Below are 27,481 nucleotides of genomic sequence, written 5' to 3' on the forward strand. Positions count from 1 at the left end.
ACACCGAAACCGTGGGCTCACCACCACGTGCTCCTTTGCCTGAGTCCCCCAAGCACTCAGAAAGCCTCCCCTTGGTGCTGAGCACCCCTCACGCTCCCCGGAGCTCTCCAGGGACTCTTTAACTAGAGCTGCTTCTCCATCCCCACTTGCTTCACGGGGCGGGCCAGAGCCGGTTCCCTTGCCACCCAGCTCCAGGATTCCCGCGGGTGCGAAAATGCAGAACTGAGACAGGGCCGCGGGCGCCTTTGTTTCTTCTTTATTTGCGGATATAATTATGCACCGCACTCTAAATTAGAGATAGATTTTTTTTTCTGATATACATTTCATCTTATTCACCACGAGCACACCACACGCACAGTAGAACAGTTCCACAACCTGATAAATTGCACAAGATGAGTCTGGATTCCTGAAAACCGGCAGGCAAGCCGGCCCCGCCGGGGCTTCTCGCCTCCCCGCTTCGGCGAAGGAAATCGCCCACCCGAAACGGATTTCCCGGCCAGCCTTTCCCGTTGAAGGGTTGAAATGTCTCCGGAATGGGAATCGTTCTTGCTGGAAATGGCTAGACGCTGCAGATTCCAAGCACTGATGGCTGTGAAATGTGCCCGCAAGGTCAAGTTTCTGCGCCTGCGAGTTGCGCCCCCTCTCCCTCCCTTCCCACCCCCCCTCGGTGACAGGGACCAAAGTGTCGGGACCCCTCCTGGAAGGACAGAAAACCCTGCCCACAGATGCTCCGCCGCCTCCCCCGAAACCAGGGTGTCGTGGAAAAGAAAGGACAACAGAAATGCAGACGCAATGGATTGTGGATCCCTATCCCCTCCCGCCCCCAACCCCCAAAATCAGAAACGGGGAACCAGAGATGATGTTTAAAGCTTGGCTTCCCAAGCGCGGCGGCAGGGCGCACGGGTTTGTTGGGGGAGGGGTGGGTGGGGAGCGGGGAGGAGAGCGCGGGAGGGCGGCCGGGGCTGGCCCTAGTGCCCTAGTCCTCCGCGTTGGTTCGGTAGGCCTCAATGAGGCCCTCCAGCGAGTGCACGAAGCCGGACACGCTGCAGATGCCGCCGATGACGAAGATGGCGACGTCGAAGAAGACCTGGTGCCACAGCAGCTTGCGCCAGAGCAGGCGCAGGTGGAAGAGACTGGGCAGCAGGAAGCAGAGGCCGGCGCCCGTGAGGCTGCCGGTGAGGCCCATAAGCAGCGCGAAGTGCGGCACGTAGATGGCCATGAGCAGCGTGAAGACGACCAGCGCGCAGCGCAGCGTCAGGCCCCACGACTTGAGGCGCCCGTCGCCGCCGTAGCAGGCGGGAAAGAAGGCGCGGCTGCCTTCCTGGAAGAGCGACTTCTCCAGCACCTCGACAGCAGCGAAGAAGGGCAACGGGTAGGACAACAGTGCCTTGGCCACCAGGAAGATGTTGACCACGGCGCGGATGGAACCGGGCAGGTTATCCGTGATGACCTCCTTGGTCTCATCGGCCCAGGTGAGGTAGGCGACGAGCGCGAAGAGGCCTTTGAGCACGCAGGCGGCGATGTGCGTCCAGTTCATCATGCAGTGGAACTCGCTGGGCTGCTGCATGTTGCCCTCCAGCGAAGGCAGGAAGATCTGCGACGTGTAGCTGAACACGATGATGCCAATGGAGATGGGAAACTTCTTGACGTCGATATAGAACTTGACCTTCTCCCAGGCCCAGTCGCGCGCCCTCGATAAGCAGTAGGCGATGACCAGAATGTTGATGACAAAGTGGGCCAAAGTGCACAGCAGGCTGAACTTGGACACGGCCTTGAGGTTCTTAAGGAAGGCGCAGGGCAGCAGCACCGCCGTGGCGATGATGGACCAGGACTTCTGCGACACGGGCAGCCCTGGGAAGCTGTTGTACATAAGGTTGCCGCTCACCACCACGTACAGGATGCAAGTCATCACCAGCTCGATGATCTGCGCCACGTTCACTACGCGGCCGCCCAGCGTGGGGAAGCGCGGAGCGCAGCAAGCGTTGGCGATGGCCACATACGAGTCCCGCACGCGTACCACCTCGCCGTCCTCGTTCTCCTCGTACAGGCATGCGATGAGGATCTTGCCAGTGTAGCAGCACACCACGGCGGCGAAGATGATGAGGAACAATCCCAGGTAGCCGCCGTGCAGGATGGCGTAGGGCAGGCCCAGCACGAACATGCCCTGCGGAACGAAAAGGCAACCAGACCCGGGAGCTCAGCGGATGCAGTATCGGAACACGGGGTCTGGGGGAGTGACTTAAGGGTGTAGCCGGAAGGGGGCGCTAAGTGCGAACTGGGCCTAAGCCACTGGGAGGAGAGGGTAAGGATAGGCTGGAGTGGAGGTGTAGAGTGGTCTAATGGGGAGCCTGGGTATTGAGTCAGAGGTGGAGAGGGAGCTGTTTAAGGACGGAACTGAGAAGGAGAGGTGCGCTTAATGGCTGGGAGGTAGGGAGGGGGCTGAGTTAAGGGGTCAAGCCGCAAACAGTGAAGGGGTACAAGGAGATCCCTGGGGGTGTTTCGGAAAAAGATGAGAAGGGGCTGGAGGGGGGTGACCGGAAAAGGACGAGAAGAAAGGTAGAGAGCTGGGCCTGAGCCACTAGGAAAAGGGGATGCAGAGTCTAAGGTGGGGCTGGAATGGGGTGCAAGGAAGCCAATGAGGGAAACGCAGGTGCCTAAGGGCCGAACTGGAGAGGGAAACCGTTGAAAGCGGCAGCGGGAGAGAAAGGAGACGGGGTAGGGAGGAAGGGGGGCTGAGCGTGGGGCAAGTGACAGGGAGGCAAGACCAGAGGGAATGTGGGGTTTGCTGGCGAAGGGCTTTGGGTGGGGTGAGGCCAGAGGCGTGGGGATGGAGAGACAGGGTTGGGCAGTCTCAGGGCCAGGCCGGAAACCGGGGCGGAGAGATCGATCCCTAAGGAAGGGGACTAAGTGGTAGAGGCGAGCAGGATTAAGGGCCTACGGGGAAAGCGCAAGCGCTTTGTGAACGGCGAACTCCAGCGGGAGGCAATAACCAGAACCTGCGGGAGCGTGCGGGCAGAGCTGTGGAAGTAGGGTTTAGAATCCACACTGGGAAGCAAAGCTAACGAAATCCAGGGTTCCCGAGGCTTGCGGGCCTCCAGCCTTCCACCCTGGCCTCCATCAGGGCCTACGGAACGGGGCCTCTAAAGATGCCCCAGGTGAAGGCAGGGGCGGCAACCGAAGCTGGTGCTTTCCCCCCCGGCCCCTGGTTGCGCTTGGCCGTCCGGCCCGGCCCTGGAGCGGAAGGCGCCTCGGGTCGGGTCACTTACTGATCAGGGCCCCGAGGAGCCCCGCGGAGCCCGGGTCCCGGGACAACCCCATCTCCGCCTCCAGCTCCCGGGAAACCCACGTTCTGCGCCCCAACGACCTGTGCGCTCCGGGGACGCCGAGGGTGGGAGACGGGAGGCAAGCCGCAGGGCCCGGGGACGCGTGGGGCGGAGGCCGTCTCTGCCCCTCGAGCTGCGGCCTGCTCGCCTTCTCCAGCTCCCGGGGTCGTTGTGCGGGGTCCAAACCCGCTCCCGGCGGAGTCCGGCGCCGCCTGGTGGGGACTGAGGGTTGAGAGTAGGGGTGACGGGGTGGCGGGCCGGCCTGGAGACCAGAGGCTGTTCTGAGCATCTGGAGGCGGCTTCGCCAGGGTCACACGCGGAGGAGCTTTTTGCGGTGTAGCCGGGATTTCGAGCGAGAGGGGTGTCTGTGCACAGGTAGCGCTGAGGTACCAGGGACCATATTGTGCTCGTGTGGTCATATGTATGTGTATGTGTGTGTGCATGTTTGTGTATACCTGTTTGTCCCCGACAGGGCTGCATCTGAGAGAGCGGGTGGATCCTGTATGCATGAGTCTGTGCATGTGTGCGTGTGTTATGTTCAGACGGGTTAAGTGTGTGCCCTTGGTATGTACAGGTATGTGTTTCTGTGTGGGGGAGGTGTAGGGGTGTATGAAGGTGCATTTGAGGATAATTCTGTGGTCTATATATAGATGTATGTCGTGTGCACCTGTGACCGGCGTTTCTTCGGGGGAGGGGGGCTGTGGGCACATGTGCCTGCCTATGTGCATGCGCGCTGTCTATGCGTGTGTGTCTTTTGTGTCGGGGGAGGAGACTCCCAGCTCAGCTCTTTCCCCCTCTCCTTTTCTGCCAAAAATGCAGCGTGAATCCATTCCGGAGTCCCAGGCCATACTGTTCCCACCAATCCTGATTTTCTTTCTCCCTCACCCCTCCCCACTCCCCCTCCTCCTGTTTCCCTCCCTTCGGCAGGGTCTCCGGGAAAGCCTCTCTAACCGAACCTCAGCCTAGCTGTCCGGAGGCCGGGGATGCGGGAGGGGGCCGGATAGGGGGGAGACACCACCTGGGGACGTAGATCCCCACGCAGGGCTGGAAGGGATGGGGGCAGGCGAGATTCCTGGTGCAGGAAGGGGTCTTGAGGCTGAGATCTCCAGGGGACTCTACTGCGAGTAGAGCCTGGTGCGCAGATCTGGGGGGGTGGGGAGGGGAGGAAGAGCTGGGAATCCCGCGCTCACCTGGATAGCGTTGGTCACGTTCCAGCCCGCCTCCCACGCCGTGATCTTGGGCTTGTCGTGGCCCCCGAACTCGCCACCAGCTCCCAGGGCCTGGTCCTTGGAGCCCGAGGGCGGCAGGGGCGCGCCGCCGCCTCGCTGGTAATGGATGTCTCCCTCGACGGGCGGTTCAGCGCCCTCGTCCCCGCAGGGCTCGCCCTCGGTTTTCAGGATGTCCATCTGCAGGCCCTGACGGTGCTCAAAGTCGAGGTCGTCGCAGTGCGCGAAGCCCACCGCCTCCTCGTCGGTGGCCGCCTGAAAACCCATCCTGGCGAACATGCCGCTCACCTTGGCCTGGGACTTGTTGGACACGGACGTGGCCACGTTGGACAGCTTGCTGCGGAGCAGGGTGGCCATGGCGGTAGCGGGGCCCGAGAAAAGGGCAGAAGGGGCTGGGGACGCGGGGGACGGCCGGCAAGGCGGTGAGGGCCACGGGGGCGCGAGACCGCTATCTTCGCTGGCTTTCCCCGCGGCGCCCCGGGGCGCTCTGGCTCATGACCCCCTCGGCTGGCGTCTGAGGCTCGCTCAAGGCCGACCCGGCGGGCGGGCAGCGGGGCTGGCGGAGCGGCGGTGGCGAGTGCACTGCGGAGCTGCCGCGGGGCGCGGGCTGGGCTGCGGAGGGCGGCGGCGGCGGCGGCGGCGGCGTCAGAGCATCTACGCGAAGCTGGCGCGGCGCCCCCAACCGCGCGCAGCCCAAAGCGCTCCCGCCCCTCGGAATCAGGAGGGGGCGGAGGGGCTGGGGAGGGAGAAACTCCGGGAGGTAGGAGGAGTGAGGAGAGGGCAAGGAGAAGAGAAAGGGGGCACCGAGGGACTCCGGAGAACCGAGATGGGGACAGGAGAAGGGCGTCCACGGAAGGGAGCAGGAGGGAGCGCGTGAAGGAGGGGTGTGGAGGGCGGGGTGGGGACCGGAGTGCTGCATTTCTGGAGGAGGTGCTAAACTCCGATCCTGGCCCTTCCCACCTCGCCGCCGCAAGGAGGGAGGGGGCCCGAGCGGGCAGATCCTCTCGGTCCCCTGTCCCTGGCTACCCCCTCCAGAGTTCGCGAGCCTTTCAGCCCCAGATCATCTGGCCAAAGACTGGTCTACACGTCCAGAAAGGCAGCAGGACAGTTACCTGTCTCCGGCGGCCCAGGCCGTCTGGGCATCGCTCTGTCTCCCTGGCACCCACCACCAGCACTTCAACCTGGTCGCGAGCCCCCCTTGAAGGCAGAAGTGTCCGGCAGGAGTGGAGGAACGCTCTCAAGAAGGCTCAGCTCCGGCCTCGGTCACTGGGGCTGTGTCTCCTCCCGTCCAGGGACGCCGAGATGGAAGTGATTCTGCGGGTTGTTCGCCACCCACCGTTCTCCAAACGTGTGCATAATGAGGGCGAAAGGTTGGCTGTTCGCTTTCTTTTCGTTTGGGGGTCTGGAAGGAGGAAGGACTGAAGGCACCTGTCAACAGCCTCGAGGCGGGTCTGCGAGTGCCCGCGCCGCGGAGGGGCGCAGCTGGGGCCTGGCACAGAGGAAGGAAGGGCTCGCGGCGGGCCCAGGGTGGGGAGGCGCGCTGTGCGCTCCGGCCCTGCTAGCCCGGCGGCTGCCGGGGGCTGTGCAAACCTAGACTGTTTCTGTTGAGTGGGTTGCCTGTAGCTCGAGAGAAGGAGAAAGACCCAGAGACAAAGACCGACACTGTACCAGGTATTGCTACGGGCTGGAGCTGAGCGGACCCCGAGGGTGAGATTTGGTAACCATGTTTATTCTGTAAGTGCAGAGTTTGGCGGGCATTTGAGCCTGTGTGCGCGCAGAGCTTGTGTGCTGGATTGTATGTGTATATGTATTCCTGAATGGGTTGCTTGCGGTTTTGCCTGTAGGAGTCCTTTTGTAGTTGTGTCTCCGTGCGGGTCTGCGGCTCCGTGTGTTCGCAGCTGGGCTCCTGCGCCGGGCTCTTAGGCACTAAATAGCAGCGTCGGCGGCCTGGCCGTCCCAGCCTAGGTGCAGGAGGGCTAGTGGCTGTGACTGGGGTTGGGATGGGGAGAATCTGAAGGAAACGACAAGAAAGGGGCTCCCAGTGACCCCTTCCCAAGACCTAGTCTCTCTGAGAACCCCAGTCTCCTCCTCCCCTGCTGTATTTCTAGATTAGCTCAGGTCAGCACACAAGTAGGACGGCCTGAGGGCTTTGCCCATTGCGTTGGAGCTGCCAGGAGAAGACAGGCTTCCCCTCTACCTCCTACCCCTCCCTGCCCACACCCCCAGGGCCTCACGGTCTCTGAGAAACTCCTCTCCGGATGCGGAATCTTCACCACATTGGGCAGAGATGCTAGTAATCGCTCCCAGGTACCCCCTTAAATTCCCCCAAGAGCCTGCCTGGCAGAAAACAGAAACCCTCTGCCATAGCATGAAGCATTCCCCACTACCACCATGACAAGAAAAACTCTCCAGAGAGCCTCCTCCCAGACACGAACCCTCCAAATCATGATAGGACCCAGAACAAAGACAGGACAGAGATCCTTCCCCCAAACACAGAGATTCACTCCTCCAAAGAGGCTTTGAATAAAACAAAACAAAACAAAATAACTGATCTCCCATCCCAGAGATTTGCCTTAGAGACAGACCCTCCCCACCCCCAAACTCCAGATGCTAGGGAGAGAGAGCCTTTTCCCTACAGATTTCTATAGACAAAGATCTCTGTATCCTAATCCTCATCACTCCCCTTCTATCCTTGGTGAAATTCTTTAGTTGCTCAGGAGATAATCTGGGCAGAGACAAGAGTTCCCTAGGGCTCCCTTCTACTCCGTACATACCCAACCTGAAGATAGCCATTGACGACTTCTTTGACAAGTGAATCAATAACACATATGTATCAGTTGGTCATTGCCAATTCGTGTGTGGATTTTATGAGGGTCCGGAGTGCTTATCCTCTCTTTCCTCTTCCCTACTGATGTTCACTGCTGTAGGACCCAAGGTGGGCTGTGAAGTTCTTGTAGTATTGAGAAACGAGGTCATTCATTCACTCATGTATTCATTCATTCAGCAAAATTTCTCAAAGCTTATTCGGTGTGCGGCTCTCTTTTGGCTGAAGATGACACAAGCACGGTCCCTGTTTCTGCTTCTCACCCCAATTCTTGGGACCGTGGGTGGGGACCCCAGAGAGCACTCAGGCCAATCACCCTCTCTGCAAAGCTTAAACCATCCCTAAAACATCCCAACAGAGCCTCACTTTCATTCTCATTGTACAGAGAAGCACACAAAGGCCCAGCGGGAAGGTGTCTTGCGCAAGGTCATGCAGAGGCCGGGGTAGAGCTGGGCTAGCATGAAGGAACCCTGATGCTCCTCCAGGGTGCCTTCCCCTCCATGACCTCATCTTGGAAAATCCTGCTGCATCACGTACTAGCTGTGTGACATTGGATGACTCACGTAACATGTCCTAGCTTCCATTTCCTCATCACTAAAATGTGAAAATAACAACAGTCTCCTGGAGTTCTTGAGGGGATTCAACAAGATTGTGTATATAAAATTCTTACCATGTGCTAAGGGTCCCGGTACATGGTAGCAATTGTTTTATTATTATTGTTGTTATCGCTATAACTCAGTGGCCATTTTTCATTGTTTGGGGGAAAGTGAGTGTACGAGAAAAAGCCTGTGATTGGGGCTGAGAGTCCAAGTGAGTTGAATGCACACTCTCTGGCTTTGCCGCACCTCCCTGTCCTCACCCCTTCCAGTCCTGGACTGACCTAAAGGGGAAAGAATGAAGGGCAGGAGAAGCGCAGAGGGCAGGGCGCCTGGCAGGCAGCCCCAGGAGACGACCAGGACAACCTATCTATCTGGTATTAAGCTGGGCTGTGCTCTAGTGAAGCCATCAACTTCTGAATTCTCCTACTTGCTCCTCTAGGGGCACCCTCAGGAGAGGAATTTGCAGCTGCTTGGCCCCCTGAGTTGAAACACAACATGCGCATACACACATCCACTCACACACAGATAATTGACAAGCCAGTTGACAGATGCACAAAGAAATGAGGACCAACACACAGATTCAAGTACATTAGCAGATTCACACAGCTTAACAGAGCAACACACATAGGTCAGAGACAGGCCAGCACATACACACACTGACAGACACCCAGACACAGGAACACACACACACACACACACACACACACACACACACACACACACAGATTCACAATGAGACCAATCATCAGGCATCCACAAAAGCAAGAATACCCCTATGTGATCACGAAAGGGAAAAAAGGAGAGAACAAAGAGAGGACAGGGGCAGAGGAGACATAAAAATGAACATGCTGGAAGAGGCAGCAGGGAGACAGAGCAGGACGTGCTAGACAGAGACAGCAGCCGGGGGGCACAAAAGAGACAGAGTTGCCACGGCCTTCCACTTGGCCGGTGTCAGAACCCAGATCTGTGACTGAGATAATGTGGATGGCGGATGAGGCGGCAGGAGCTGCCCCTCCTGCCTGTCCTGGGTGTGGGGATGGGGGTTCTCCTCCCAGGGCCACACAAAGTCCCACCCTCCTGGGGGACCTGGGCTGCCTGAGAGGCAGCAGTGAAGGACTCCCAGGACTCCTGCCAAGTCCCATGAAGCTAAACCTGGATTCTGGATTGGTCCTGCCACCCGGACCAGGGTTGGGGGGCGGTGGGTGTCCCTCTTCCAAATGAGATTATTCTCTCTATTTTTGATGCCTTCAGTAGCCAAAGGGTTAAACACCTGGCTAGCAGAGATGGAGGACACTTTGGGGGAATAAATAGGGTTAAATAGAACTGGGCTTATCTCCCAGAGCAGGCAGCACCATGGGGGTGGGGCATGGAGCCCTTGAATTAATGGCCTGGAAAGCCAACATCATGAGCATCGTTTCGGGGCTGAATGATCACAGACAGACCCCCCCCCTCCTCTTCCTTTTCCAGAGCATATTCTGTCCGTGAGCCTTTTCCTGCTATGGGGACAGGCGCTGGCTCTATAAATCACCCTTCCCCCATCAAGCTAGTGCATTGGCTTGAGAAAGTCATGCCATCTTGCCTCAAACCAGAACCCAATTTCCTGATGCTGAGTCCATGGGCACAAGGGGGGAGAGGGGGCAGCAATCCATGCCCGGAACAAAGACCCTGATTCTTCTCCCTTTGGCGAGACAAATCAGGGGGCACCATGGATGGTGAAGATGCTGCCTCTGCTAGCTCAGGGTGAAACATATTAAAATATATGAACGACTTTGTAAATATTAGCAGTTTTCCTTGCTGAAATAGAGAGCATGCCATCTCTGGAGGCACGCAGGCAAAGGCTGGATGTCCTCTCAGAGATCATGTGGAGTCCTGCCTCAGGGCAAGGGAGGCTGGATTTCACGAGTTCTGGGCTTCTAGGTTCATGCCTTTGTGTGCATGGCTCTGAGAAGAGACCAGGGAGCAGGGGACATTGGGGACCCAGGCCTGGCCCTTGGCAGCCTTTGAAACCATAGGAAGCAGCCTGGAACTGAAGCAAGAGCCCTGGACTGAACGCTTAGACCAAGGGTTCCTGCCTTTATGAGAACACAGCCTCCTATTACACTGGGAAGCAGGGAGAATAACGATCTCATTCCCCACTGGGTCCCCAGCACACAGTAGACACTGAATAAACATTTGTGGGTTGGATTAAATCCATATCACAAAACCATTTCCCCCCATGAACTTTTAGTATAATTGGTTGAGGAAACACACATAGGCAATGGCCAAAATTTAGCTCTGAATTCTGAGTTCTGGAGCTCTTCTAAACTGATTCATCTTTTATGCTCACATTACCTTCGACATAGTAGGAAGCCAGTCGTACATAACATGTGTGAGATTTGATTTTTGTTCAGAGGGGGCTTGGGGTACACACCAAGATTCAAAGACTCCCTGCAAGACCTCTCAGCAACCCTTAGGAATCTGTGGGTCACCAGTTATAAGTGGGAGAGATAGCTGTGGTGGAGGCTCTGACTCCAGTGAGCCCTGCTGCAAGGCCCTTGAACTCCAGGAGTGCAAAGGTGCTGTGGGTCTGACCTCCTGGACCTTCAAACCTGTAGGTGCAGAGCTAACCTTTATTGAGTGTTCTTTGTGTGCCGGGCATTGTTGAAAGCACTCTAGGGATTGCCTCCTTAAATTCCCACAATCCTTAGGTTAGGCTACTGTCACCTTCAGAGGCTGCAGGCAGGAACTGGGGGAGATGGTGCTGGATGGGCACAAGCAGGGAAAAGGGGAAGGTTGGAAGGATTATGCAAGGTGAGAGATGTTAAATTTGGAGGGCCAGGGGAACTGGAGGTGATCCTTGCGTAGAAGGGTTAAGGGCTAGCCTCTGCTGGTCAAAACTTTGCCTCACCCAGATAGTCTACCTTCCTGAGTGATATGGATCAAATTGTGTCCATTCAAAATTCACTATGTTGAAGCCCTAAACCCCAATGTGACTATTTGGAGATAGACCCTCTATGGAAGTAACTAAGGTTAAATGAGGTCATAATGGAGGGGCCCTGATCCAATAGGATTAGTGTCCTTATAAGAGGCACCAGATCTTGCTTGCTCTCTCCGCCACGTGAGTACACAGTGAGAAGGTGGCCATCTATAGACCAGGAAGAGAGTCCTCACCAGAAATCAACCCTGCCACATCTTAATCTGGGACTTCTAGCATCCAGTACTGTGAGAAAATAAATGCCTGTTGTGTAAGCCACCCAGTCTGTTGTATTTTGTTATGTTGCTCAAGCTAAGACACTGAGTGATCTGCCAGCCGCTGACCAGCACTACCTCAGTGACCTAAGATTTTTCTAGGTCACAACCTCTTTGAACATCTAATGAGGCTGAAGATCCTCCTTCCACAAACACACACAAAATGTCACACAGAGTTTCAAATCCTCTGTTGTCCACTCATGATAACTCTATGGCTTCCAGTCTAAAGGCTAACTCTAGAAGTTTCTTTCTCTTCCGATTCTGCTGAGAGCTGGAGTCAGGTGAGATATCAATCAGGTAAGATATCAACATTAATATTTAACAAATGCTTATTCTATGCCAGCTTCTAGGGTAAGTGCTTTGTCCCTGTTCTCTCACAATTGCCTTAGAGCATCTCTCTGAGCTTGCGTTGGTTTCATGTCCATTACAGATGAGGATGCTGGCATACAGAGAAGTTAAGTAACTTGTCCAAGATCTCACAGCTAGGAAGTGGAGGATTCAGGATTCAAACCCAGGATCAGAGCTGACCTTATAACCTCCACACTCTAGGTGAGTCTGCCAGGAAGAGCTTAGACCTTGGACTCCAGGGAGGGGCTGAAGTCCAGATCTGGCTCCCATTGGGGAAACAGATCTCCATGTCTGCTCTTGGGCATTCTTCCTGCACTGAGAGGTATATATGTCTACTCTGGTCACCCTCATCTTCCTCCCGACCACACAGGCAACTCCTCTGGGATGGGAGGTGGGGAGGCACAGGGGCAGGCATACAGTAGGTGCTCAGAAGAGCTTGTGGATTTCACTAAAGTCTGGGTGGCCTTTGAGGGCCAGGCCCTGTATCCTGGGCTTTCCAGCCTCAAGAGCACATGGCTCTTCCCCATGGGATGGCTTAGCCTAGCACAGATGATAAAGGCTCCTGGGACATTGACTGTTTCTTAACTTGGGGTGTATGAACTCTCACCCAGAACTGGTTAATTTTATGTTGTATCATTTTGTATCTAAAGTATCTACTAGCAAACTCTAGATCCCCTGGATGACCAAATACTGCTTTAATTATTGTGGGCCTTATGACAAAAGAACAGAGGGGGGCTAAATGCTGAAGCAAACAACACAATACTCACTGTGCAAGTGGCGATTTAATTTCAGTGACACATCATCCATCACATTAAATTAATCGTGTCATTTTGAAATTTCTGATTTTGTAGCTTTGTTTGTATCATGTGGGTACATTGTGTTTGCTTTTCCAGTTGTATAAAGCTAAAAGGATACAGATTTACACTTAGCTTTATGTTTGTACATATTCCAGTAAAATCATAATAAAGATAATTTGTCAGTTGTAGGGAGGGGGCTGTGATTTTTTTTTCCCGTTTGAAAAGCAGCTCGTGTATTAGTCAAGTGTGAGAAGCACGCGTTTAATTCATTCTGACCAAGTAGAAAATAAGCTTCACACATTGGTGCCCCCCACACACAGCCCCTGCCACCTGCATGGGTCCCCATCCTCCGCCCGGCTACCCCACTGCTGCCTTGGAGGGGAAATATGACAGCGTAATGAACAGTTGTACAACGTGCTATAAAAAGGCAATTAAGGGAACTATTGGACTGGGACAAGCCTGCGTGACCTGGTTAATAGCTCTGAGCAGAGCTGGGCCGTGGGGAGGGGGAGGGGAAAGGGGGAAGGGGGCTTGCTGCTTTACAGTGAGGGGCTGAGCTGATCCACCGCCCACTGCCTGCTAGGTACTGAGGGCACCCAGGCTGGCCTCACGACTAACGGGTCCAGGGACAGCCTGAGGGGGATGTTGGTTCAGAGCTCGGCTCCAGAGTCTCCTCTGCCACTCCTGGTTGAGTGACCCGGGCCGGTGACTCAGGGTCTCTTAGTTTTAGTTTACTCATCTGTTAAATGGGAATAAAAATGATTGTCCTAGAATGATGTCCTGGCAGTGGGAGGAAGGAGTGGGTCATTCATTATTTAACTGGTCAGTGCTCGGAGCTGCCTAGGGAGTCCAAAGGAAGATGTGGAAGAGACTTTTACTTTGTGTCTAAGTAGGATCTTTGATACAACAGAGTCTGTGTGCATGCGTGTGTGTGTGTGTGTGTGTGTGTGTGTATTGTGATCATCTCACCCAGGCTCTCCACCCTACACGGGGTGTGAGTTCTTTGATTGGATCTGGAGTCACCCATGTGGTCATGCATCGTGTGGTCACCCCTCCCCTTTGGACCCTCTCTCATCTCCTCAGCCCCTCAGTCTCTGTACTCCCCACATGCCCCTGTTTGTAACCATCTTTGGCATATACCAACCTTTAGGATGGAGAGAGAAACACTTCCTGCCCCATCCAAGCACATTCTTGACCCTACTTCACTGTGTTGGTGGAAGGATTAATAAGACAGCACATAAAAAGTAGGTAGCAAAGCACCTGGCACATAGTACGTGCTCAATAAAAGCAAGCTATTCTCATAAATCAACTACATTCCAATAAGAATTTAAAAGAAAAGCTTATCTAAAAGAAGCGAGCTATTCTTGTGGTCACAATAAGAAAAGCTCTGGGTTTATATTTAACACCTAGTGCAGTGCCTGACACATAGTAGGTGCTGAATAAATGTTTGTTGACTGAATTAATGAATGAAACCCCACCTGGTCCCATTATCTACTATCTATGACTGTACACTAACCCCTCTCTGAGCCTCAGTTACTCATTAGTCAAATAGGGATGTGATCCTGCCCCCTGGTCAGAGAGATGCCTTGCAAACTGTAAAGTCCTGCCCACTGTTGGAACTGATTCTATTCACCTCCACACCCACCCCCACTCATCTGTGTCTGGCACCTGGATTTCTGAAAGCCCAGGGGCTCAGCCCCCCAGCACACGCATTTATCCTAAAATAGGAAACAAGCACACACATTGGCTGCATGGCCCCCTCCCCCTCCCCACAGCCTCAGATGGAAGTGAAGCTGACAGCCAGCCAGCGACAAAAGAGCAATCAGGAATCATTATGGCTTATTTAGGGTGGGCTTGGTGATTGGCTGAGAAGCCCCGGCTCAGCTCGCTCCTCACTCAAGAGGAAGAGGGTCTGAGCAAGGCAGCTGGAAACCAGTCCCTCGGCTACTTCTCTCCAGCGCCCAGCCCCAAGGGGGGCTGTGAGAGGCAGGTGGGTCTCAGAAAGAGACCCTGTCCTCCAGGGAGGTGGTGGCACTCCAGGCCTATGCACCGACATCCGCAGCCACTGAAGGCTAATCTGTGGGCCTGATGCTGACTTGGTGGAGTTCTGAAGCCAAGTCTGACCATCTCTATCATCCAAACGCACTCACGATGAAGTGCAAACTCCGTCCCCTGCCCTCACAGCTTATAAGACCCCGTGTGTCCTGACCCCCGCCTGCCTCAACAGCTTCCTGTCCAGCAATACAACTGGATCTTTGTTTTCAGAGAGTGACCTTCTTTCTACCCCCACTCCCACTACCTCTCATTTCTGTGGCTGAGAACCCACACTGAAAGGCAGGCAGGGCCACCTTCAAATAGAACTGAAGCCTTACTTTTTCCATCTAATGTGCTAAATGTATTATCTCATTAAATGTAGTATCTATGTATCCTCAACCTCAGCCACTAGCTTAGTCTAAAGGGGCATTACTGGAAGGATGCTGGGGTCTCAGGTAATCATGGGAGGACAGAAAGCAACATGGCCTCAGGGGATCTGGGACCAGGGACCCCCCCCACACACACACACACCCGTTCCTTACTTCTGTTTCCTTAACATGTCACCTTTGTTTTCTTCTGCTGCAAACTGACTGTTTCCATGTCGAAGGAACATGACTGCCAATAGCTCCCAAGCTTCCCATGTCATAGCTGTCATCACCAGAGGGAGACTAGCTGTCTGAGAGCTCAAGTCGAGTGTCTGCCCTGATGGTAGGGTTGTTGCAAGGATTAAATGAGATCATGTGCATTAAAGTCTCGTGCCTTGTAGTAAATGCTCAGTAAATGGTGGCTGTGATTAATATTGTTGTTGTTGTTATTATTATTACCAGCTTTGATCATATTCAGCTTAGGAGGATATGACACTCATAGGCAGGGATATGAGGTTGGAACCCATGAGATCTGAAAAGGGCATTTGCTCACACCAGAGACCATGCCCCAGACCCAGCCTGTCACCTCACCAGGGAGATGACCAGGCCCTAGGGCAGGGCTCAAAGGACGGGGCTCTCTCCAAGCCTGCTGGAGGTCACCCTCTGACCTTGATCCTGGCAGCTGCAGACCCAAACTGGGGCTATCTCTTGGGGACTCACAGCGTGGGCTACTTTGTCTGTTAAATGAAGGTCACCGAAAGGCAAGGAGGCCTCCTCCATGCAAAGATGTAAAAGCCAAATGAATGCACTCACCAAAGGGCCTCCTATAGAGGGTGTTCCTCAATGTCAGAAATTCACAGGCCATAGGCCTGCTTGAGGCAGGAGGTCCTCTCTGTGGGGTCTCTGGGTCTAGATCCCATAGACAGGGAGAAATCCTTGTACCTGAACAGCATCCAAGGCCCTCGGAGTGGGGCCAGTCAGAGCCAGCCCTGGCCTCCTCTCTCTGACTCCAGAATCAACTCTGCCCTCAGGTGCACGTGCTGCAGGCTATCCCCCATCCCCCCCTTCCCCCCACCAACATCTCACCACCACTCTGTTCTCCCAGCTGGGCCTTCAATGTTCAATGCTGGGTAAAAGCATTGGTGCAACCTCCATATTGGGCTATTATAAATGTAACCCTGATTTCAGGGAATGCTCCCTGACCCTGGAGATCGGAGAGGGTGCCCACCTGATTCCACGGCTGGCAGAAGACTCTCTCCAAGATATTGGATCTTTCGATGTTTCTCAGCAGGTGGGTCTGGGGGGAGGGGCAATGAGGCAAGGACGATGACGAGGTTTCCTTCTTTTTGCTCCTTGACCCCTTGTATTTATGCTCTTCTCCTCTTCCCCTCTCTCCCCCTCCTCCAGGATGGCTTTTGATTACCCCCAAGAGTTCTTTCCTGCCATCCGTAGCTACTACCATCATGTTGGGTGCAGAGGCTACAACAAGAGAGATGCGGAATTTAGGGAAACAATTCTGGAAAGCTCAGGGCTCCTGGGAATTCACCTAATGCTTTCTGGTCCAAGATCAATAGGTGAGGAGATGTCCAAGCCCTTAATTAAGCTAATTCCTTGAGAAGATGAGCTGTAACTAGGTTTTAACTAAGCATTATTTTCCCTCCAAACAAGGAGGTGACTTATTCAGAGTTCTCTTGGAGCAGATATTTCCTCTTTCTATTGTTTTGCTCTCCTTTCTTGATTTACTTTTTGTTTTACATGGTTGCGAAAAAATATATATAAAATGTATATAGTGAAAAGTCTCCCTCTGACTTCTATTTCCCATCCACCTACCTTCTGATTCTCCCCAGCCTCTGTTACTGGCTTCTTTCCATCTGCCTATACAACAAATATAAATACACAAAAGTACAAATATATATTCTCATTGTCCTTTTCCTTTTTTTTAGCCGCACAAAAGGTGGCACATTCTACACCCTATTATGCTTTTTGGGTTCATTTTTTTGCCTAATTTATCTTTGGAGATCTTTCACATCAGAATATAGAAATGACTCAGCGTTCTAAAGGAGCTGAGAATAGCATTCTCTAATTATTTTTCCTTCATTCTTTTCTTTATATTCTACCACTTCCCCCAAATAGATATGCCATTCATTCATTCGTCCGTTTATTCCGCATTCACCAATCGCCAGCTCTGTGAAGGGTGCTGGGGCAGCAGAAATGAATTAGCCCACGCCCCCTTCCTCAGGGCTCAGAGGCTGGTGGGAGCCAAGTCACCCCCAGCAAGCTGTGAGTGGGAAGGGGGCAGTCCCGGGTTTACTCTAATCGTGAGTGACTTGTCTTTTGTAGGCCACTGGTCTGGACTGGGTTTTTCTCTTTCTTACTTTTACTACACCATGGCCACACACCCGCCGATCTGGCTTTCTGGACGGCCAGAGGAGTCAATTTCCCCTATTCTGGGGCAAAGATTTTTTCAACTAGGTTTGGGGCGGGGCGGGTATTTCTAAGAATCTCTAGCAGGGGTCGTGTGTGTGTGTCTGAGTTTTACATTTATTTATTTATTTATTTATTTATTTATTTATTTTGGCTGCGTTGGGTCTTCACTGCTGCGCGCAGGCTTTTCTCTAGTTGCGGTGAGCAGGGGCTACTCTTCATCGTGGTGCGCGGGGCTTCTCATGGTGGTGGCTTCTCTTGTTGCGAAGCATGGGCTGTAGGCGTGCGGGCGTCAGTAGCTGTGGCGCACAGGCTTCACAGCGCAGGCTCAGTAGTGCACGGGCTTAGCTTCTCCGCGGCATGTGGGATCTTCCCGGACCAGGGATGGAACCCGTGTCCCCTGCATTGGCAGGTGGATTCTTAACCACAGCACCACGAGGGAAGTCCCTGCCTGGGTTTTAGAAAAGCAAATTCATCAGCAGCATTTACATGGCTCCTCTGGAAACAAACAAAAATTCCCATAATGTTCTTGACACAAAGCACAGAAAATAATACCCTACCGTGGTGTTGGCAGGTGAGGGATACAGAAGGCAGAGTGTGAAGATTCAGAGTGTGCCTGAAATTTTGTGAATGAACAGTTCCTTAGTTCCTTGTGGTGTTTGTCATGTGCCTGGCGTGCAAATAGTATGTATTATGATCCACTTTATGACTCTGGTGCATTTACTATTTTATTTTTATTTATTTTATTTTTTTGTGGTACGCGGGCCTCTCACCGCCGCGGCCTCTCCCGCTGCGGAGCACAGGCTCCGGACGCGCAGGCCCAGCGGCCATGGCTCACGGGCCCAGCCGCTCCGCGGCATGCGGGATCCTCCCGGACCGGGGCACGAACCCGCGTCCCCCGCATCGGCAGGCGGACTCCCAACCACTGCGCCACCAGGGAAGCCCTGGTGCATTTACTATTTTAAAGTTATTATAGAACAAGGCTATAATAGCAGCTACCTTCTAAAGGCACATGGCTGCCATTTATTAAATGCTTCACATGGCACATTGTCCTAGCAACCCTGTGAGGTGAATATAACCATCATCGCCACATCATAGATGAGGAAACTGAGGAACAGAGAAGCTAAGTAACTTCCCTGGACCGAATGAGTAGTAAGGGACATAAGTGGGTCTGTACTCCAACCACTACATTATCCCATTCCCTGAGAGCCCATTTCACTTCTCTGGGCCTCACCTTTTCTCATCTGTAAAATGGGGATAAAAAATTACATCAGAGGACTGACCTGAGGATTTTAAGGGATCATGTCTGTAAAGTATGTAAGATACTCCCCAACACACGGCCACGAATATCACCTAAGCTGAATGCCTACGGTACCCCTATACTCAGGCTGCCAGGAAGGCCTTACTTCGGAGCAGGGCCCTGAGAAGACGGTATTGCAGCCAAGAGTCAGGGAAAGGTGAGGGATGAGGTGCCCAACGAAGCTCATTGATTTAATAAACTCACCTCTGCATCTCAGCCCCCTTCCCCGGGTCCCCTGGAGCTCATCCTCTGCTGAGAGGGCCAGGGTCCCTCTGGGCAGGGAAGTCTGTTTTGGTCCCATTTCCATTACACACTTGGCTGAGCAGAGGGGGAGGGGAGTCAGCGGCTGCCAGGCAGTAATTAATTGCCTATTTGGACTCCTGCTGTCACCTAGATGGAGGATACAGGACAGCTCCTGCCTGGGCCTGGGCCTGGGCTGGCTGATGGCTGGGACGGGAGCGTCCCTCCACATCTTGCCTCCACTGTCCCCTCTGAATCCATGCCAGGCCACTTGGGGAGGAACCATGGCAGAATAAAGGCACCTTCTGTCCACTTTGACAAAAAGACCTCGTGGTTCTGGCCAGCGATACTTGAGACCATTGCAGGGTGCTCTGTCTTGGGTACTTTCTCGAAGGCATTAAGGGTCACTTTGCTTTAGCCTCTGAGAAGAGGCTCTTGTGAAGGGAAGAGCATCCAAGACCCAGAGTTTTAGGACCCTGTGTTCTCATCCTGGCTTTTCCATCCACTGGCTGTTTGACTTTGGACAAGGCACTTGCCATCTCTGAGCAACCACTTTCCTCCTCTGGAAAAAGGAGTGGGGAAGGAGGCAATCATACTCCTGTGGACTTGTGCTTTTTTCTGCTTCCAGCATCCATTCTCTTGGAGAATCTCCTGTCCTGCCCCCATTTCATAATAATCCTCCTTGGCGCCTATGGTGTGGGTGAGGTCAACCCTGCAGGTCCTAGGGACGGAGATGTGACCCAGGGGATTTTCTTCGAGCGCGTTTGAGAAAAAAATCCTCTTCCTTACAACCTAAAGAGGCCTGAATAATACAATTGCCTATCCTTGAGGGTTGTAGGGGTAAACTGTGGAAGTAATGTAGTTGATAGTACTTTGCAAGCCTCAGGGCACAAGGTGCATCTGCGAATAAGATCATTACCATCGACATTGTCAACATAATCACCACCATTGTCATTAACATCATCATTATCATTGCTATCACCTGGGCCCGAAGACCTTTGCTAGAATGAAATGGGTTTCCTAATCATTTGGCAGTGGCTTGCTGGAGACTTGGATTCGAGGCTCACTGGATCTCAGTGGGAAGGATTATCTGATCAATTAGTGTTGTCTGCCCTGAGTGTAGCAGGGGATGGTGCTGTGTGTTGGTCATTCTTTATTCACCTCTCCTGGGTTGGAGATGAACACTCAAGGTTAAGTGACATTTCTGGTATTATAAGCAAAAGCAGGACCTCACACTAGAGACCAGACAGAGACCCATAGGATACAGGGGTGAGTTCACCCAGTCAAAGCCAGAGCTTATTTATGGGAGGCCTCCCTGCACCAAAAGTTTGGAGATTGGTCTGCACATGAGAAGAGAATTAAAGGAGTGATCCTAGGCAGGAGGAGAGGCAGGGAGCTCAAAGTGGACAAGGGGAGGTATGTAGGCTGGGGGTCTGCAGTTGAGCCCCCTCTGGCCTGGGTGCTACTCTACCTACCAGGCCATTGCTGGTTGATGGGTGTCTCATCCTCCATCCTCATTTTGGAGTTTGTGTTTGGGTCAAGACTTAGGGACTAAACATTCTGCCTCTAAGAAGAGCTTTGATGAGGACACCCGAGGGAAAGGCTACAGCCGGAGGCTTCCCCTCTGCAACGGTGCAGCTAAGATTCCCATCACCCACTCAGCCTCATCACCCCCAGGGTTTCCATGACCCAGGTCCTCAACACAAATTCCTGAACTGGCTTGTCCTGAGCCCCCCATGGCTGGGTCTTGGAGGTTCCTGAGTCTTTACAAATCAAGCACAGTCAGGTCTGAGCAAAAAGTCCCCTCCTGGCCACTGCTCTGGCTGGAAAAGTGGCAGAGGTTTTCTAACTGATTTGTCTCATGGTAATTATCTTTACAGTGCTCTGACTATATATCAGGCATAAGCGAAGCACTTCCTGCTCATTGCTTCAATGGACTCTCACAGCAGCCCTGCAAAGCAGGTATTACTACTTCCATTTTACAAAGGAGACAGCAAAGACTTAGAGAGTTGAAGTGCTTTGCCCAAGGTCACAGAGCTAGGATGTGACAAATCTGAGTTTCCACCCCAGGGCTGTCAAACCCCACATTTCTAAGGAGCACGGGGGCAGTGCCAGCCTCACCTTGCTCCCAGGCATGTGCCTCAGCTCTCATCCCGCAGTGTCTGAACGTCCAGCCACCCCTCTCTGTACCGGGCACATGCTGAGGTGGCAATTGGGGGCACGCTGGGCCACTTCTTGTCCCCTGACCTGGGAAAGCTCCGGGCAAGGTCTAGGACCAGGGAATGTCAAGTGTGGAGGGAGTTGGGGAGCAGAGAAAACAAATTGGAAAGGTAGAGCTGCAAGGCAGGATGTGATCACATGGTGTTCTAAATATCAGGAATCAGGAAGCCATTGACCGTGACCTGCAACAAGGTCATCGAGTGGGGCTCACCTTAGGTAGCTTAGCTGTAGAGTAATGTGAGGGAGAGATCCCCCGAAGAAACAGTCTCGTGACCAGAAGAACGGGTGGGAAAAGGGATGTCCTAGCTTAAGGGTGTTCTCAGAGCATTCCGGAAAGAGGTGACACCTGAGTTGAGCCCTGCGGGCCTAGAAGGAGTTGTCCAGGTGAAGAGGGCGTGGGGAGGGCAATATAACAAGGCTCAGAGGTGGCAATAGGTGAGTTTGGGAAATTGCAAGTATTTCATTGGCTGGAGCAGGGGACACACAAGGAAAGGACACAGGGCCTTCAATACGTAAGGGAGGGTCAAGCAGCCTAAGCTGGTGAAGAAGAGGAGGGATTGGGGAGCTGACCTGGTACAGAGCCAGACACCTACAGTCAGAGAGGACTGATGGGCTGGGGCTCGGGGCCCTACGAGCCCACCCTGGGGTGAGGAGGACAGCAGGGAGGGGCAGTGTTGTGACCCCACCACATGGGATGGGCCGGAGCTGGGGGCCAAGGGAAGCAGCCCCTAGGGAAAGAGCGGACCTGGAGAGGGCTGGGCTGATGGGCTTGTGGGCAAGGATCCAGACCCAGTAGCGTCCTGGACGGTAGATGCCGGAGGGAAGCACGGGGGACTGAGGGCATAGAACACGGCCCAAGGGGAGAGGGTTGGCGGAAGACTTTCTGGAGAAGAAGAGATCCAAGAGTTTTACAAGATTAAAACTTGAGGGCTCTCTGGTACAAGTTTACCAACTTGTATACTGGAACACTCTCGGGGCAAGGCTGTGGCTCAGTGGGTAGGTGTGAACAATTCAGGCAGTAGATATAATGCCTTTCCATCGTGGTGGTCAGAATTAGCCCCTTGCCCGGGGGAGGGGGACTGCCTATAGCCGCTGGGACCTGGGGAAGCAGGGGTTCACAACAGTGGCTGGGCAGGGTGGCTCTGAGGAGGAAAGGAGACTAGGGAAAGAGGTGCCCTCCATGCTGGAGATTGTCCCGTCACCAAAACCGGTCTGCTTTCATGGAACTTGTGATCTCATGGGGGAGCCAGACATTTGGTCAGAAAATCAAACAAATAGCCCTGGGCTGTGGTGTGCCACGAAAGAGAGATTCCGGGGAGGGGGAAGGGTAAGCTGTGACGATGTGAGAGAGTGGCAGGGACATATACACACTACCAAATGTAAATTAGATCGCTAGTGGGAAGCTGCAGCATAGCACAGGGAGTTCACCTCTGTGCTCTGTGACCACCTAGAGGGGTGGGAGGGAGGGTGACGCAAGAGGGAAGAGATATGGGAACATATGTATGTGTATAACTGATTCACTTTGTTGTAAAGGAGAAACTAACACACTATTGTAAAACAGTTATACTCCAATAAAGATGTTAAAAAAAAAAAAAAAGAAAGAGAGATTCCGGAGCTGTAACAGCCGTTGTAAAGGGGATGTAACTCATTCTAGGAAGTAGGAGGTGAAGATCGTGCTCCCGGGAGAAGAGCTGACACTTCGTCATGGGTGTGGAGTACAGGGAACCATGCTCATCCTTAAAGCTCAGCCCATCATGTTAGCTTTTCCAGAAAGCCTTCGCTGGCCTCCTCGTGCAGAGACACATGCTTCCCTCTGCACGCTCCCCCTCTCCTGTATTACTTAGGACATCCCTGACACTTAGGTGTCCACCAGCCCCAACAGACCGGGCCCTCCCAACGCTGTGATTCTGACCCATTTGCTTCTGTCCGCCTCCCTATCCCCAGCTCCTGGCACTGGCAGGAAGTTGATGCCACTAAGTGTAGGTGTCACAGCCCCATTACAGGTTGGGGCGGGGGATGCATTTGCCATCACTCTTGTCTTAGTTCGGGTTCCCTTGAAAGCGAGAACTTGGGTGCAAGTGGTTTAGTTGTGAGGTGATCCTAGGAAACTCAGTGAGGGAGTGGGAAGGGAGAAAGCCGAGGAAGGAAAGGTGTACTGACCAGTGGGTTGCCGCCTTGGACCAGTGGGGTGCCGTCCCATTGGAGACCCTCACAGGAAGCGTGTGGAACGTGTCTCAGAATTTTCCCAGCAAGAGACAAAGTGGAGTATTAGTCCATTGACACCCAGCACCCCGCTCCCAACCCCCAGTACTTCCAAGGTGCCCTGCGTGTGGGCTGGACCAACTCTCATGGCACCAGAGAAAGCCTTCAGGCTGAGGACAAAAGTGACCCAGGCACTTGAGATGGGAAGCTGCCAGGGAGCCGTGGAACTGTCCACCAAGGCTGGAAATGAGCTTGGAGGTGGCCAAGGGAATGTAGGGCGGGGGGCATCAACAGTCTGCTACCATTGTCCACACCAGGCTCCAAGCTGTCACCAAGTCACCCCGCGGTCATCTTCTGAGTTCAGACACAGCTTCAGAATCCTCACCATGGTGACCTGGGCAGCCATCCATTCATCAGGGTAGCATTCGAAATGAAACATATTTGCTGTTCTAGTGAAGACGCATGGACCCACAGATCAGACCCAGAGCCCCCAGTTTCCAGCACTGGGGGAAAGGCTGGAACGGTGCTGTGTAGACTGAGAAGTGCTGGGAGTTTGTCAGCGAGTGTCATTGAAATGACCTCAGAACAAAGTCCAAAGTCTCTGCTCACTGGGGCTGACCTTTGGGCAGCTGGGTCTCATCCTAGAGTGGTCTTTTTTTTTTTCATGCAGTACATTCCTGCAGGAAATTTCCAAAGCAGATGGTGGGACTACCCAAGGGAGACAGGCTGGGTCTACCAGAGAGCAGCAGCATCCGACAGCACAGGCAGCGCTTCTCAACAGCCTGAGCAGAGGAATTCCATCCAGATGGAGCAGGAAGGAGGCCTCCGGAACTGGAGCTGCTGGAGGTTTCAGCAGACCCTGCCCAGGTCTCCTGCTGCCTCGCCAGGCCAGGAGCTAAGAGGGTGGCCCTGGAAGATGTCTTTGAGTGGAACTGCCAGGCCTGGGGATCTTACCCTGTGGCCCCAAGAACAACGTTTTGGAGGTGGAGACTTCCAAGGATCCATCAAATTGATCAGAAACTGCAAAGACCAGATGGGAAACAGGTGCTATGACGTAACCTTCTCTACTTAGTCCCTGGGACTGTGAGGAGGCCACTGTAGCCCCTCCCTCCAAAGCAGGGGAGGGTCTAAAACAGCCAGTGGGAGGGGGAGCCTGGGACTCCCCTCCCCACTTGTATTTCCAGTGGGTCAGCTCCACCCAGCACCCCTTGACCCTTCACACTGAGGAGATTTGGGGTTCCTTTCCCTTACCTGTCTTTGGTTGGGCCCCCGAGAGGCCAACCCTGAGACAAGGATGTGGGTGCTGCTAGTTTAGATGGCAGGTGATTCCAGGAACCTCAGTAGGAGAGCAAGCAAGAGAGGGAAGAGAAGAGAGCTAAGACACACATGGGAGGGCGTCACTGAGCAGGCTTTGCTGAGGGCAGCTGGGGACCCAGCTGGGGACCCCTGGGAGACAGTACAGAACACACCTGTGCTGCCCGAGGAATGAGGGATCAGGACATGTATTCCCCACTCCCAGGCATCATCCGCTGAGGGCAGCTCGGTGCAGCGGATGGACTCCCAGGTATTCTGGGCTGCCCCAGGCACCAGCTCAGGGGAAGAGCCCACAGGACACAGCGCAGACTGGGATGGGGATTTCTCATGAGATGTGGGCAGGTACCGATGACACCTGCTATATCACCCTTCTCCATCTTTCCTCCCCTTTCTCCTTTTGTCCCTCTCTTCTTTCCTCCTTTCACCTTGAGGTCCTTACTGCGCCTCATGTCCTCAGTATCTTTTTCAAGAGTTCCTGGAATCTAGTGTTTCTTAAAGTGTGGTCCCCTCGATACCTGGGATTTTTGTTAAAAATGCAGATAGCAGGGCCTCAGCCCTACTAAACCAGTACCTTGGATTATGGGCCTAGGAACTCACATTTAAACAAATATCCCAAGTGAATCTGATACATGTGGACGTTGCTAGCCTAACCCCATTACAGCAAGGTGACAGCAGGGAATTTCGGGTCAGTTATGGAGTCTCCAGGCCCTGCCTTTGCCCCCACCTGACCACCTGACTTCTTGGGCTTGGTTTCCACTGTCTGACTCCCTCCCTTCTCTCCAGGCTCCTTCTCTCGACCAGCTATTGGGATGGCTGCATCTTAGATGTTGCCTCTGCCCTCGATGGGTCCTTTGTAGGATTTAGGGCTTGGACCTCCATTCAGCAGTCAAGAGGTGGTGCCCCACCCCATCTACCATCCAGTCACATCTACCATATCTGGCCAGATGCTCCTGAGGGTAGCCCTGGTCCACGGGGAAAGAAATCAGACTTAGATCCTCCTGTGCGCCCCAGCAGTCACAACAAGGCGACCTACTAAAACACACTGTGCCCCAGAGAGGCGCATGACTTCAGCATATGTAGCACAATCCCCGATTCCAGGAGTGTCACACAGGCTGACCGCTGTTCATGTACCTTTGTACCCAACCAGATGGCATAATATAGCCATGTACAAACTCAGGGACAATTTTACACTGTGTGTGCCCACAACACACACAGAGGAGAAATCTCCCAGCAAACCACAAAATCACTCATAGAAGCACACCATCTCACAATAACATGTGGCACACAAATTGTCACAGCATGAAAAAAACACTTTAGAGTCTGTGGTGACATAGCCACACACCACGTAATATAGTCGCACAGCAAGGTGGTGTCACAAACACACACACACACGCACAAACACGCACACACAGAGTAACTCAGGCACAGCAGCAAACACAGACACTTACATACAGGCAAAAAGAAACCCACACAGAGCACAGCCTCAGAGAAGCACATGGTCACAGTCATGGTCCTAATGTAACATCACACCCTGTTGAAATAATAGACCATCCTACAGCCTGGGGCACAGAGAGGCAGCAACACACAACCTGATTCGACTGACTCAGCCACAGTCAGACGGAGCAGGGCAGACACGGAGTGCAGTGGAGACTGATGGTGAGGGGAAATGTTGCCTTTATTTGAACAGATGTCTACTAAAGGAGCAGGGGTGTTATTTAGCTGCTTTGATGAGCTAATGGATTCCAGTAGCTGTGAGCCTGGGGGATTCATTACTGGCCCCAGGAGCAATTGCTGCACCTACACACGCTTCCACCCTCACTGATTTCTCACTTCCTTGCTAGCGTAGCCAGCCTCAATCCCCAAAGCCAAAGCCCTATTTGAACAAGAAGGGCAGAAGCCGAGCAAATATTTGTGTCTTCAGGCCTCGCTTGGCACTCACTGGGATGAGGTTTCCTTCTGGGATCAAGAACAAATTTTGCCAGGCAGATTCTGTTCGACTTGGCCTGGGTGGGAGGCAGGGGCTCAGGCTGAGCTCTGTCCTGGACCCCTCAGGTCATGCTGGGATGGCTCTTTTCCCTCTCTCCCTGCACTCACCTTGCTGCCTCTCTCTTCATTCACAGCCAGTCTCCCTCTCCTAAAGGGGTCTACATCCACTGCTTTACCTCCCATCCACTCCCAGCCCACTGCAATCTGGGACCCACTCACCATTCTTCCAAACTGCTGCATCTGGAGCCTCTAAAGTCATCCTCATTCTCCTTGACAACTCGGTGGCCTGTGCAGCTTTTGGCCAGATTCTATCCCATCACATCTGATTCCCAGAGAACACCCATCTCCTGCTTCTTTCTTACCTCTTACTTTGCCCCTTCCCATCTCCTTCCCAAGCTATTCCTTGGCTGATGCCCTTATGTGTTGGTGCTTTCAAGCTTCCAGTCACTGACCCCCTCTGAATGCTCCCAGGGGAACTTGGAAACCACCCATGTCTCATGCAATCTATTACCCTTTCTGCTAGTGGTCAAGTGTGCAATGGTTAAGAGCACTACCCCTTAGATTTCCTTGGTTCAAATCCTTGCTTTGACGCTTGCTGGCTACGTGGCCTTGGGGAAGTTACTTTGCTTTTCTGTGCCTCAGTTTTCTCATCTGTAAAATGGGGACAATGATAACTTCTGCCTCATAGAGTTTTTTGATGGTCAAATGAGTCAGTATATGTAAATTGCACAAGACACGCCCAGCACATAGTAACTGCTACATCGGGGTTGGCTGTTATCATTACCTGCGACATGGTGATGATTTACACACCTGCATTTGTAACGAAAGAGAAATATGTTTTGTTAGTTGGCCTCATGGAGCTTGAATGCAAAGGGAGATAAACAATGAAAGACTAACAGATATCCCCCAAAGCTTACAGGCAGATATGACTGAGAGTCTCCGAACTTATGAACAAGCAGGTGGTTTCACCCTTGGGAACATCTCCTGCTGTGGAAGCCGGCTTCCAGGATGGCCCCTAGTGATTCTCACCTCCTAGAATTCATGCCCTGGT

The 27,481-nt window shown here is 53.3% G+C and overlaps 1 protein-coding gene and 1 long non-coding RNA gene across 3 annotated transcripts in view; one reads left to right on the forward strand and one right to left on the reverse strand.

Annotated features, from left to right (window-relative positions):
- Window positions 1-240: 240 nt before the first annotated feature.
- On the reverse strand, window positions 241-5,498 carry SLC32A1 (solute carrier family 32 member 1). Its single transcript, XM_059036306.2, has 2 exons — window positions 4,514-5,498; window positions 241-2,164 (listed from the first exon to the last, which is right to left on the reverse strand). Exons 1-2 carry the CDS (start codon window positions 4,904-4,906, stop codon window positions 977-979), a joined length of 1,581 nt encoding a protein of 526 aa, XP_058892289.1. The 5' UTR covers window positions 4,907-5,498; the 3' UTR covers window positions 241-976.
- LOC136792527 (uncharacterized) overlaps window positions 5,434-27,481 on the forward strand; it is a 37,466-nt gene continuing 15,418 nt past the window's right edge. The window contains exons 1-2 of one of the 2 annotated variants that reach the window (XR_010836444.1): window positions 5,434-6,283; window positions 11,631-11,749. This is a non-coding gene — a long non-coding RNA (uncharacterized lncRNA). The remainder of the gene's footprint in view (window positions 6,284-11,630; window positions 11,750-27,481) is intronic. The other variant, XR_010836445.1, reaches the window with a different exon arrangement.

Source organism: Kogia breviceps, chromosome 14, assembly GCF_026419965.1.
Source record: "Kogia breviceps isolate mKogBre1 chromosome 14, mKogBre1 haplotype 1, whole genome shotgun sequence".
Classification (NCBI taxonomy): domain Eukaryota; kingdom Metazoa; phylum Chordata; class Mammalia; order Artiodactyla; family Physeteridae; genus Kogia; species Kogia breviceps.

Excerpts from the sequence above, each read along its gene's own strand:
- SLC32A1 (XM_059036306.2), bottom strand. The coding sequence starts at position 4,906 with ATGGCCACCCTGCTCCGCAGCAAGCTGTCCAACGTGGCCACGTCCGTG. Across the intron at positions 2,165-4,513 it reads ACGTGACCAACGCTATCCAG|GGCATGTTCGTGCTGGGCCT; the intron begins GTGAGCGCGGGA and ends TTCGTTCCGCAG.